Below are 12,949 nucleotides of genomic sequence, written 5' to 3' on the forward strand. Positions count from 1 at the left end.
GGTTCAGTGGCCATCACCACCTCCACAATCCTCACAGCAGCCCAGGGCTCAGCTCTGCCACACTCAAGAAGGGCAGGGCAGATTGCTACGACCACCAGCACTGTGCCCCCATGCCAGCCTTTGCCGTGTGCCATTTCCGTACCATGAGGCAGGACGTGTGCTGACAAGGCCCTTGCCTGCTCCTCTTCCTGCAACTCCCTGAGCTGTCCCAGCCCAAACCAGTAATTACCACTGCTGTCTGTGGGCAATTACAGATCTCATCGCTGCGCTGCCCGGGGAGGGGAGGCCGGGGTGGCAGTTTGGATGAGTGCCAGCCTAACCACTCTGCCACAGCAACTGGTCCCAGCAGCGGATGGAAGCTGGAGCTGCGGCTCAGCGGTGCCAGGTGCTGCACAAACATAACTGAGATACCAAAGGAGCAGAGACCCTGCATGGAGCAGAGCACAGGATCCCACACAGAACCAATCACACAGGTCCCAGCATGGGCTGCAGGTTTCCTCTCTTCCTGTTCTCTCCCTCCCTGTGCCTCATGAGTAGCTCTCCACGGCCCTGCCCTTCCCAGGCAGCTCATAGCAGGACCTGGATGCAGGCACACTCACCTGTAATCTTAGCAAATCAATTAGTCAATCAATCAACCGATCAATCTCTATGCTTAAATAGCTTGGTATGATCAGCTCAGCTGCCTCTGCAGCCAGGGGAGGTCTTAAGGATGCTTGCTGCTCTCAGGGGTTGTTGCCCATGTGGGTGGGAGCTAGGCTGCAGTTCTGGGTGCTATGGGCTGAGGCTCTTTCTCCTGGGGCTTAGCCCAGCTCCTGCCTGAGATGGAGAAGTGCCTGGGTGCTCTGTGGAGAGGAATAGGCCTGAGGCCATCCTTGACCTAAGGAATGAACATGTGGGTCAGAAGAGCAGCCTGGTGTGGGATGAACAGACCAAGCATCCCTGTGGGTGTGGGCAGACCAAGCTGGCTCTACAGCCACGGGAGGTGGAGGAATCAGGTTTTGCTGCACATGGCAGTTTTAGCAGCATGCATTATTGCTGAGGTTCAGGAGGTGGTTTGTCTCCTGAGGATGTTTTTCAGACTGGTTTTCCCTGTGTTTAATGTTCTCTAGAAGATGATGATGCTTTTAAAAGAAACTGCAGGTAGAGCTGCTCCAATCTTCTCTGAGTTTGATGACTGAAATGTCAAGATAATGCTTTTATGGTTCCAAAGCATGGCCCTTCCAGTGAAGCGCTCTCTCTGGCTGTCCATGCAGATCTGGACTGACATGAGAAGCTCTGGCTGAAGCACTTCCCTGGCAGCTCCAGCTAACTGTCCAGCAGCTGCATCATCTGCTCTTATCCTGCCATCAGACCACGTGGGGCAAACCACTGTGGCCAGTGACTCCTCTGCATGGTCAAGACTTTGTAGTAGGTGCACATCTTAGATTGCCTTCCTACAAAGGGATAAGGACCCCTCTGCAGGTGTGTGCTTTGACTCTCTTAGGAATAGCTTGGTGGTTTTGCCCATTAAAGAGCATGATCAGAGGCCAGGCTTGCATTTGTTGTGATGGTAGAAGTATCTGCCTGGAGGCTTTGGTGTGAATTGAGCTGCAGCTTCTCAACCTGACCTCTAAGAAAAAGGGAATTTCTTGCTATGCTCTCAAACGTATTGGAGAATAACAAAGGGGAAGCCCTGAGAAGCCACAGAGGATAATTTCTTCCTTGTGCCTCTGTTGATGGCATTTCCAAACCACCACCCTAATCTCCACCCCAACCTGCTCTCCTCAGCAAGATGTCCTGGAGCCTCCAACTTTCTCACACTCTGCAGCGGGTGCAGGGCAGGCAGCAGCATAGCTCTGTCTACCTGGAGAATGGAGAGGGGAGAGGACAGGAAATTCCAGAGCCACCTTCAGACTACTATACCTGGGCCAGAGCCATCCCAGCTCTATGTGCAGGATTCCAGTGTTCCCCATGTGGCTTTTGTTGCAGAGGAACCTTTGTTCCACATGTTTTACTTGGGGGTTCTATATACAAAATGATACTGACCCCAACAGCTTCTTGTTTGATTTTTGTGGAGGGGCTTGAAAGTTGAGCTGTCCAAAACCTGCAGTGTGCTGGCACTGTTTATTTTTTGATGGAATTTTTTTGTGATTCCAGTGGATGGAGTAGGTTGGAAAAGCTTGCACAAAACATCTCAATCATTTCACAACTCACTGAGCAGCTCCTCGCCGCTGCCACCAGCGGATTTTGGCCTCGCCAAGAGACGCATGCGCAGACCTGCTCCTGCTGGAGGAAATCTCATAATTCCACTCGGCTCCCAAGGAACAGCATCAGCTTAAGTGATAAGAGGAGGAAGAGAGCTCCAAGTACAGCCTTATCCAGGGCTGCTCTGAAGAGCCAAAGTGGGACAGCAGAGAAGGTGCAGGGCAGAACAAGATAGATGATGTGCACTGGGCTCCCTGCAGATTCCCAGCTCCTGTCCATACCCACAGCCTCCCTGCTCCCTTGCAGGTGGGAATGTTTCCCAGGTGGGAACACTTCCCAGTGCTTGCTGCCCGGTGTTAGAGGAACCTGCACTGGTCTATGGGGACCTGCTCCCCCCTGGTAGGTGCTGAGCCCTCTGCCACGGAAGGAGGGTCATGTCCGGGGACAGAGGGACTTCGGTGCCTCTTTCCTCAGAATTTTTCCTGACTTGCCTGACTCTAAGAAGATTAAAGACAGATGGTCTCTGAGGCTCTCTCACTGGCACCCATGCTTGAGGCTGGGGATGAAGGAACAGCAGAAAGGGCCCTGGGAAAGGGGAGTTATTCCCAAGGGACAGAATCTCCTGGGAACTTGCTACTTTTTCTGACTGCAGCTCTGCAGAGCAGTGCTGTCACCTCCTTCCTCACAGTGGGGGTTCCAAGGGTAAGGGGAGCCCAGGCATGCCCCCAGCACAGCTGCTCTGGGTAATGGTGCCACGTGTACTCTGCCTTGGCCCCTCCATCAGCCACATGAAAGCAAGCTCTGCCGCGCTCTGTTAAACCGCCACAGAAGTGCACGGTGTGCTCCTGACAAGTGCCTCCTCTGTGGGAATTTTGTGAGCAGCTTCTCCTGGTGTGTGCTGGAAGCAGTGCCAGAAGGAGAAAAAAACAAAAGACTTTGTCTAGCATGGCCCCGTGCACAGCAGCAGCAACTGCAGCAGGGCATTTGTGAAGCCATTTAAATTTCCACGTGATGACCCAGTTCAGAGTGCTTTTCCCTCTGAATTTTCCCACTGCTGCTGCTGCCTCTGGCTGGGGGGTGGCAGCTCCAGACTTGGCTGCTGTACTTGGTGCTGAGGCCACTACGCTTGCTCCACACTGACAGTGCTTCGAGTGCTTGCTCTTGGTGGTGCTTTCCTGAGTGTTACAGAATGCTGGGTACTCCCTGTGCTGGTTTTCTTCCTGAAGCTGTACCTGAAAACACTCATGGCTGCTCCGTGGTCCTGTGTGTTTCACTGGAAGCTTTGGGGACTGAACATTGCGAAGGGTTTTTTTGCAGCTTTGGAGAGCATCTGATGCTGGGGGCAGGGCACATGTCACTTCAGCTGCTGGAGTGAAGGTGGTGGGGACGCTCCAGGGGTTTTCAGTGCCTGTGCTGGAGTAAATTCCAGCCCAGCTTCCAGCAGAGTTGACTCTTCCCTCACCATTTTCAAACAGCCCCAGCCAGCAATCACTGAGCTGCTCAGCACCAGCATTGGGTTTGAACTCTGAGGCAAAGGGGCAGCTTGTATTTAGAAGGAGACAATAATTGCAAGTCAGATTTGCTTGTTCAATACTCTATTGACAGATTTGCCTTGGCAACCTGGAGCAGGGTTTCATTGTTCACATCTTACCTCATGGCATCCTATTGATTGGGTGGGTGGGTTTGGGGCTTTTTTGTGGGTTTGTGTGTTGTGTTTTGTTTGTTGGGGTTTTTTGTTTGTTTTTTTTTCCCAAGCCTTACCTACTCATCCTTCTCTTGTTTTCCTCTGGCATGGTATTGACCTCAGCAAGGGCTATGTTAGAATCCAATTTTCAGACTGGCCACAACTTCAAATGCAAGCCAGAGCTGACAAAGGCAGAAGGGCAAATCCACAAGCCCAGCTGGCCAAGGCTAAGGGTGGACAGGTAGGAATGAATAGGGTCAGAGCCCTCCCCCTCCCTCCAAGGACACCAACAGGCAAGAGAGTCACAAAGTCCCTGTGAGAGTGGCCTTGAAAGAAAAGCTCTAACTATTCATGTTTTAACTTTCTGTTGTTATCTGGTGCTAAGCCTGGATGTGTTCCTAGCCTTTGTGGACACCAGGAGGAAACACTGGCCTTGCCAGGGCAGAGGGGAGGAAAAGCTGAGCACCCAAACTGCAGCCTGGGAATCATCTTGGTGAAATTGGAGGATTACAGCTGGGAAAAGGGGGGGAAAAAAAAAAGGCTTTCTGGTTTGAATTGCTAATAATGATACAGACTAATGAGCAACATCAGAAATGATGACATGTGTAATCAGTGCTGCTTGACAGCAAACATACAGTGGATCTCTAGGAGCTACTGTAGTAAGAGGCAAGGTGAAGTGGAACATCTTGTGTTTTGGAGAGGCAGAACCCAACCCAAGCAAGACACTGTCACAGAGCTGGCTCTATCTCCAGAGTAAGAACTTTATAAATAATGATGAAAAGAATGAACCTAGACAGACATCAGCCCTGGGTGGTAGGAGGGAACATGGCCAGCAAGTGTTTGAGGGGAAATTGCTTTGGTATGCTTCCTAGCACCTGCAGGAAGCCCATCTGTCTCTGGCTGTTAGAGGTTTTGTCTTACAGCTGCACCCCAGCAGCTTCTGCTCAGGATCAGGCCCTCCCCTGCTGCACAGGTACACGGTGGGTAGCTGGAGTACCCCATGCTCGGTCTGCCTGTCCAACCGCTCCTCACACCTCTGCCTGGGACAGTCTTCCAGTTACAAGGAGCCATGTTCCTACTGACCATACCTTGCAGATAAAGAGGAACCTGAATCATTGCACAGATGTGTGGTGGGAGGAAGGCTATCCACACAACATGCACCTGCACATTGTTCCTGCCTTATGAAGAGGCAAATCACAAACAAAACTCTTGGTACTAAACCACTGTTCTCTTGGCTTTAAAAGGCAGCAGTTGGCTCCTGCTTCTCTTGGGCAGAAACCCTTTTTCTTTCCTCATGCTTGTGACGTGCCCCAACCAGTGGGGAAGAGGTAGCAGTTGGAATGGTTTCCTGCTTTCCTTCTTGAGGACATTTTTATGTGGTTCAAATAAGGTGTCCTCTTTTGAATTGACAAAGAGAAAGATGTATCAGTTCATGAACTGCTGCTATCTGAGCAAGGTAAGAGACAGAAAATCACCACCATTACAACCATTACTGTGAATCATGTGCAATCAGCCCAGTAACAGAAAGCAGATGAACATTGTGCAGAAAACTACAGGACCCACACTGGTGCTGAGCTACCAGAGCCAACCAGGCAATGACTGAAATGCTTCTAATACAGGTTTTCAGTGTTGCTGTCCCTTTTTTATATGTATTACATTTCTTAAATGGTCTCTCCTATTCCTCTTAAGGTGGGTCCTTCAGAGAAGACATTCTATGGTTCTATATCCTTGGTGTGAGTTGGAAGGGACCTCAAAGATCATCTAGTTCCAACCAGTGTCACACAATTGTTCACACATTGTAAAACATACATGTTCCATGTGTGTATCTCCAGCCTGCCAGCTCATGCACTCCTCGTTGCCTCTTCCTGGCCATGTCCCGGGAAAAGCTGAGCCTTCCTGGCCAGGCTGGGCCTGAAGCTGTTCCGCGGGGGCTTCCTTCACCAGGCAGCTTATCCAGATCCAGGGGAATTGCACCAAATCCTCCTCGTCCCTGGGCATTTAGTTTTATTGCAAGCATTAGTGGTTTGTGCTCAGCTTGTCTCCTCTGGCAACAGGAGAAGCTCAAAATGTCAAAGGGGAGGGTTAACAAACTCCACTGGCATAAATTTCAACGAATGTTTCTTAGGAAAACTGCTAAGTTTAAAGAAAAGAGGAGGGAAAAAAAAAAGGAAAAAAAAAAAGGGAATTAAAAAAAAAATTTAAATCTTCCTGCCCGTGCTGGCTTTCGGCTGCTGTTCACAATGGATAATAATTCTTACATTAAGCCCCTTTGGCCCTCCAGGGAAATCAAAATTGTAATATCAGTTTGCTTTTTATTGGCTCGGCTCTGCGATCACGGCGGCTGCGTCTTTGTTATGGTCTCTGGTGCGGTGACATTCAGAAGTGTCGTCGCGTCCCCCCCCACCCCACCCCCGGTACCACCCCGATGTCCCCGCACCTCCGGATCCGGGAGCTGCTCCCCTAAGGCGCGGGGCTGCTGACGGCCGGGGCTGTGCGGCTTGAGGGGAACGGCGACCGGGTGCACCCGTGGGGATAACGCGGGAACGGCCCCTGCGGGGCCCGGGAGCATCCTCAAGGAACCGGACGCTGCTGCACGACCCCCGGCAGAAGAGCGGCTCCAGGTCCCGATGCCGCTCGGGCTCAGCTCCGCCTCTCCCGCACCCTGGTGAAAGTTGCCCGGAGCCCGCGGGGCGCGGACGCCATGGCCCGGCAAAGCGCGGACGCGAACTGTGGTGCTGGGACTCCGCCACGGGAGCGGCCGCGCTGCGTCCTGGTGGCTCCGGTCCTGTCCCGGCCGGGGCCTCCATCCGCGGCTCAGGGCCACAGCCTGGTACATGCCAGGACAGAGGATGGCTAGCCCCAGGAACCGAGAACTCCACAAGGGTCTGGGGGCAGGGCTGCGTCCCTATTGTCCTGCCCCACGGGGGCCAGGGTCGCAGCTCCCGCAGCAGCAGGGAAAGCTTGGAGCAGCTCGATCCCCACGAAAGGAGGCTGCGGGGAACCACCGGGTCCTGGCACCGGGAGGGTGCCCTGCTCGCAGCGGCCGCGGGCACGGCCGGCCCCGCTCCACCTGCCCGGAGTGGGGAAGGTCCCCCTCTGTTCCAGCACCGCCACATTTCCCGGAGCAGAGCAGGGAACGGCGGGTGGTTCCCGGCGGATCCCCGGCAATCGGAGGATCGGCGCGGGCACGCGTGGGCCTCAGCCTCCTCCTCCCCTTAATCCGTTCAAACGAGAAGCGAGTTCGGGGAACCGCCCGCCCCGAGCTCCTCGCACGCTGCCGCCGCCGTTTTCGGCTTCCGGCACCGGGAAAGGGAAACTCGCCCCTGGCACCTGCCCCGGGCCCGTTGCCCCCGGTGTGCTCCGGCCATCTTGCACTGGGGGATCTCCGCCGTTAGCTGCCCCCGGGCCGGGCTTCTCACGGCAGCAGCACCAGGCCCGGGAACGGGGCGAAGGCTTCTGAGGGCCAGGCCCGGGGCTGCTCCCTGGCACCCGCCTCCACCGGGAGCCAAGGGATGAGCGGAGGGCCCGGGCAGTGCAGAGGGTGGGCACAGCAGCCCTCTTCGGCCCCGCCGCAGTTCACGGCGTGGACTTCTGCGAGGGCTTGCCCCCGACCCAGCCGCGCATCCTCCCCAGGACCCCCCCCGCCTGACAACCCCCCCCTCCACACCGGTGCGGGGTGGATCGCGCACCTGCCCCACGGGCTCTGCCGCCCCCCGCCGGTCGCTGGGCCCGTGGGGGGCTGTGCTGAGTCACGCGTGGGGCGGGAGCCGGGCTGCCCGCGTCTCCCCCCTACACCCACACACACACCCCCGCCGCTGCTGCCCGGCCCCCGCCCGCCCCCTCCCCGCCTTGCTCCCCAGCAGGTCTGCGCCAATCCCCCGGCCCCGCCGTTGACGGGCAGCCGGGCCCGGGAGGCACCGCCTCCCTGACGTTTCGCTCCGGGATTTGCACGGGTTGCGGTGCCGCGGCGGCCGGGGCTCAGTGTCTGTCGGGTCGGCGGCGGGAGCTGCCGAAGCCGGAGCCCAGCTCGGCTGCAGCGGCGGCCGCCGCGGACGCCCGGCCCGGCCCCTCCCGGCTGCAGCATGGAGCTGCCGGCGGTGGGGGAGCACGTCTTCGCGGTGGAGAGCATCGAGAAGAAGCGGATCCGAAAGGTGAGGAGATGGGGGGGGGCGCGGGGGTGTGGGGGTGGGAGGCGGCCGAGCCGGCGGTGGGTCCAGCTGACGCCGTGCCTTTGCCTCCCGTGCTCCGCAGGGCAGAGTCGAGTACCTGGTGAAATGGAGGGGATGGTCGCCCAAGTGAGTACCGAGCGGGCATGGGGCATGGGGCACGGGGATGGGGATGGGGGTAGGGGCGGCCCGTCCCGACGGCGGGAGCTTCGCTGCTCTCGGTGCCCCGGGAAGGGCCCCGGTGCAGGCGACGAGAAGCGGCCGCGGAGCCCGGTGGTGGCGGTGGGAGCAGAGCGAGGCGGGCAGGCGGCGGCTGATGTGCACCAGAAAATGGCTCCTTCCCCCTTTCCCTCCTCGGGAGCCGGGCTCCATATTGCAGAACCGAGCGGGGAGAGGTGGAGGGGGGGCGAGGGGGGGGGCGTGGGGAGCAGGGTGGGGGAGGGAAGAGGGGGAATAACCGCAAAAATAACCCGCGCCGCCCCGCAGCCCCCGAGAGCCGCCCGCCGAGGCGGAGGCACCGGCCGCGAAGCTGCGGAGTCTTTGGGGTTCGCATGACAGTGTCGTGGGGGGGTGGCGTGGAGTGGTGGAAGGGGGAGTCCACGCCGCTACTCCGGACCCGGCGGCAGGGTCTGCCCTCCGCGCCGCGGCCGCTTTCCTGGGTCCGGGAAAGGGGATTTGGAAAATTTCATCATGACATGCCTAGAATTCCTCCGGAATAATAACTGCGCTAAATAAACAGTTCCGTCCCTGTGTCTCCCCCTTTCCCTCCCTGCGCCCATCCCCCTCCCCCGGGACCCCAGCCCCCGGACACCCGCTCCCAGCCGGGTCCATTGCTTTGAGTCGCGATGACAGGGTGCCCCTGCCTGGGACCCCGGTTCCCTCCCGGCGGGGCCCCGCCGCTGACGGCCGCTCTCCTTCTCTCCAAGGTATAACACGTGGGAGCCGGAGGAGAACATCCTGGACCCCCGGCTGCTCATCGCCTTCCAGAACAGGTGAGCAATAGCAAGGGTGGTGGGGGGGGACACACGACACAGCGGGAGGGGCGCGGGCTCCCGCTTCGGCAATTGCAGATGCGTCACGGAGCCGGGGGCCGCGGCGGGGGCGGGCACGGCACGGGACGGGACGGGGCCGGGGCTCCTCGGGGGTGCGGCCGCGGTGGGGCGGGCGGTGCCAGCGGGTCAAGGTCCCCCCACGCCGCGCTCCCCCCTCCAAGCTGCGCTCTGCTCCGCTCCCCCCCACGCCGCGCCTTGCGCTCCTGCCTGCCCGGGGATTCGATGCCTGCGAGGGGAGGAGGAGGCGGCGCTGCTGCTGCTGCGCTTGGCCGGGCTTTGGCTGCCTTTTGCTTTTTTTTTTTTGGCCTTTTTTTTTTTTTTTTTTGGCCTTTTTTTTTTTCTTTCTTTCTTTTTCAGCTTTTTTTTTTCCCTCTCTCGTCTTTCCGTGCATTTATTTCCTGTAGTATTTTGGCACAAACTAAACTTCTACCCCTCGCTTCAGCGAAAGGAGGGGGGAGCAGGGAAGTTGCCTTGCGTGCTGCCTACCTCAGCAGCTTGGCTGTGCCCCTGTTTCACCACCTTCTCCTACAGCACCCCCAGACATGTGGCTTCCCACCTTTGGGACCCCCAAGCATGTGGCTTTGCACCTGAAAGACCCCCAGTGTGCAGCTTCATGTCTGCAGGGTCCCAGCTCCCCTACCACCATCCCCTTGCTGCACTCCTGCAGGGTCACTGGCACCACAGGAGCTATCATGCTATAGAGTGTGGGGATGAGTGTACCCTGGGGGTCCCTATGCCAGGCCTCACTGTAACTCTGTGTTCCCACAGGGAGCGGCAGGAGCAGCTGATGGGATATCGCAAACGGGGGCCCAAACCCAAGCCTCTGGTTGTGCAGGTAAATGCATTGTGGAACCCACAGTCTGTTTGCAGCGTGGTCCTGTCCCCAGGGAGCCCCTTTCAGCCAGTTTCATCATGCTGCGGAGCCGTATGCACAGCCCGGGTGCTTCCCAATGTCCCAGGGAGCCAGCACTGAGCTCATCGGGCAGTCCCAGCCCCCCTTTCCCTGCGGGCTGCAGGGCAGATCCACTGCACCCGTGGCCGGGTGGCATTAGCAGGCTGCTCGCAAGCTCGGCAGCGGCAGTCCCGCTTGGCCCCCGTTACAGACAGCTGATTGAAGGGTGCTTTTCTTCTTTTCATTGCTTCATTAATCCGGAGCAATGCACAGCCTGTAAGTTGGAGTGGGCTGGGGCCGCCTGCTCGAGGCCACGGCGCCCTGCGATGCAGCGTCCGGTAACGAGAGCTGCTGGAGGGGCGGGGGTTTCACTGGAGCCTTTGGCACCTGACGGGGCGCTGGCTCAGTGTGGCTCCTGGGTTTGTGTTGCAGCTTCCCTCCTTCGCCCGCCGCTCGAACATCCTCACCGGGCTGCAGGACCCAGCTGTGGACAACAGGCCCAAGCTGGATCTTGGCTCCTCCGGCAAGAGCCAGCAGCACCAGTATGAACTGAACAGCAAGAAGCACCACCAGTACCAGCCCAATGGCAAGGAAAGCAGCATGAAGCACCAGTCCCATAGTAAAGGGAAGTATTACTACCAGCTGAACAGCAAGAAGCACCACCACTACCAGCCAGACCCCAAGATGTACGAGCCCCATTACCAGCCCAGCAGCAAGGAGACACAGAGCCAGGCCTGCTTGGACAGTAATAAGAGCTCTCTGGTCACCCACCCAGACAAGTGGGCTCATGGCCCAGCCAAAAACCTGCTGGGCCCAGTTAAGAACCTCACTGCAGAGAGCAAGAATGGGGCTGAGAAGAACCTGTCCAGTGGTACTGGGCCTCCTCCCAGGGACAGAGTCACCAGTAATGGCCTTGGAGGCAAGATGAAGATTGTCAAGAACAAAAACAAGAACGGGCGTATCGTGATCGTCATGAGCAAGTACATGGAGAATGGGATGCAGGCAGTGAAGATCAAGTCTGGGGAGCCTCCCCGGAAGCGGGCTACAGAGGAGAGGACTCCTAAGAAGGGTGGGGAGGAGAAGTTGGAGTCTTGGAGGAAGCCAGGAGAGGAGAGGGTGGTGGTCAGCAACACCCTGAGCAAAGTGGAGGGTGAGGGCCAACAGCCTGATGCAGAGCTTGAGGAAAGTCCCAGAAAGACTCCCCTGGCCAAGGAGCTGCCCCTTCCTCCGACGGAGCAGCCCCTGCAGCTCACCACCAAGCCAGACCTTGTGCCCTGGTCTCTGAGTCCCATCTGCGAGCACAGCCCTTCTTCCATGGGACTGAACCTCTCCAGCCCCGGATCACGGAAGCGCTGCTTGTCAGAGCCGCATGTGGAGCGGGAGCCAGGCAAGAAGCGCCTGACCTCCCGCAGCATCAGTGCCCCCACCTGCCTCAGCCCCCCAGCCCCGGAGCGGCCAGAGCCGCCCACGCCCACCCAGCCGGAGGTCATCCTGCTGGATTCGGACCTGGATGAGCCGATAGACTTGCGCTGTGTGAAACCACGGGAGGAGAGCGAGCTGGCCCTGGCACAGGTGAAGCCAGAGGTGCCACCGGCACCGGCTGAGAAACCGGCCACGGAGCAGCCTCTGCAGCCCCAGGAGGTTGTGGAGGAGGAGGAGGAGGCCGAGTCCCTGCAGGAATTCAAACCCTTCTTTGGGAATATAATTATCACAGATGTGACCGCAAACTGCCTGACCGTGACCTTCAAGGAGTACGTGACAGTGTGAGATGGGACTGCGGCTGCTCCCCATGGGAGCTGCCTGCCTGTCCCGGGGCCACCAGCCCCGCAGCCTCCCTCTAAGGTACCGGTGCCCCTACCCTGGCACCTGTGTGTCCTCTGCTCACACCGTGGTGGCCAAGCCTGCCCTCTCCACCAAGGGGACACGGGGACAGGGCTGGGCACTATGGTCACCCCTGCCACGCGGGGTGTCCTCGCCACTGCTCCTGCCCCGCAGCCAGGGGCTGCCCTGGGACCTGCAGGTGCCAGGACACACGAGGAGGGGGCCCGCCAGTTACTCAGAGTTATAGTATTATATTTTAACAGTGCTAACTTGTCGAGTGATTCTTGCTCCCGTTTGTACGTGGTGTTCTTGAAATGTATTGTTTGAGCTGAAAGCTGGTCGCTCTCCGGCCACGCTAATATATTTATTTGTAGGTATTTATATAATGAAATATAAAAGCCTAGATTTATGGAGTCCCCTAGATCACCTTATAAACTATATCAAACGACTATTTTCTGTTCTCCTTTTTAACCATTCAGCATTTGTTAGTCTCGTCCCTTTGCCCTCCTCCCAACCTGCAGGACCATCCCTGGTATATATTTTTTGATACTGTACACGTGGTTGTTTCTATGTGCAAAACAAAAGCAAAAGAGGAGGGGGTGGGGAGGCGGGGGGAAAGGTTATCTAAAGCGAAACAAGCTATTATAGAAACTGCTGCTATTAGAAAATGTCTAAACTATAAGCTTCCAATTATTAATTGCTTGAATGTAAATATTAAATGGAGATGTTGAAAGTGCATTTGATGTTCTGCAGCTAGCGTAGATCGGATTGCAAAGCCCAGCTGCTGGGAGGTGGAGCACAAGCTGCCAGCAGCGCTTCCTGGTCCGAGGGCTGTGTCACGGAGGGGAGGCGGGGGGGGTGGGGGGGGAAAGGGGGGGAGAAGAAATGTATCATGCAATCAGTGCAAAGGACTATAAACCTTTACAAAAACTGCCAGGATTTGGAGTGCGTTTGTTAACTGCATCGGGATGGCACTGACCCCGCTCCTATGTGGGCAGGCAGCGGCTGGGGTGCCCCGGCGCAGGTACCTGCAGGTTAAAATTGGCTCCGAAGTGCAGCATGTGGAATGTAATTGTGGCTTTTCTCCAAGAGCATGGACGAGAGCATGCTACCCTCAGAGTGTGAGGGCACCCTGGTTCCTCCCGGTGCT

The 12,949-nt window shown here is 57.4% G+C and overlaps 1 protein-coding gene across 1 annotated transcript; it reads left to right on the forward strand.

The window, feature by feature from the left end:
* The first annotated feature begins 7,809 nt into the window (after positions 1-7,809).
* CBX4 (chromobox 4) lies at positions 7,810-12,647 on the forward strand. Its single transcript, XM_054170864.1, has 5 exons — positions 7,810-8,019; positions 8,120-8,163; positions 8,961-9,026; positions 9,855-9,921; positions 10,411-12,647. Exons 1-5 carry the CDS (start codon positions 7,951-7,953, stop codon positions 11,743-11,745), a joined length of 1,581 nt encoding a protein of 526 aa, XP_054026839.1. The 5' UTR covers positions 7,810-7,950; the 3' UTR covers positions 11,746-12,647.
* The last annotated feature ends 302 nt before the right edge of the window (positions 12,648-12,949 follow it).

This window comes from Dryobates pubescens, chromosome 20 (assembly GCF_014839835.1).
Source record: "Dryobates pubescens isolate bDryPub1 chromosome 20, bDryPub1.pri, whole genome shotgun sequence".
NCBI lineage: Eukaryota > Metazoa > Chordata > Aves > Piciformes > Picidae > Dryobates > Dryobates pubescens.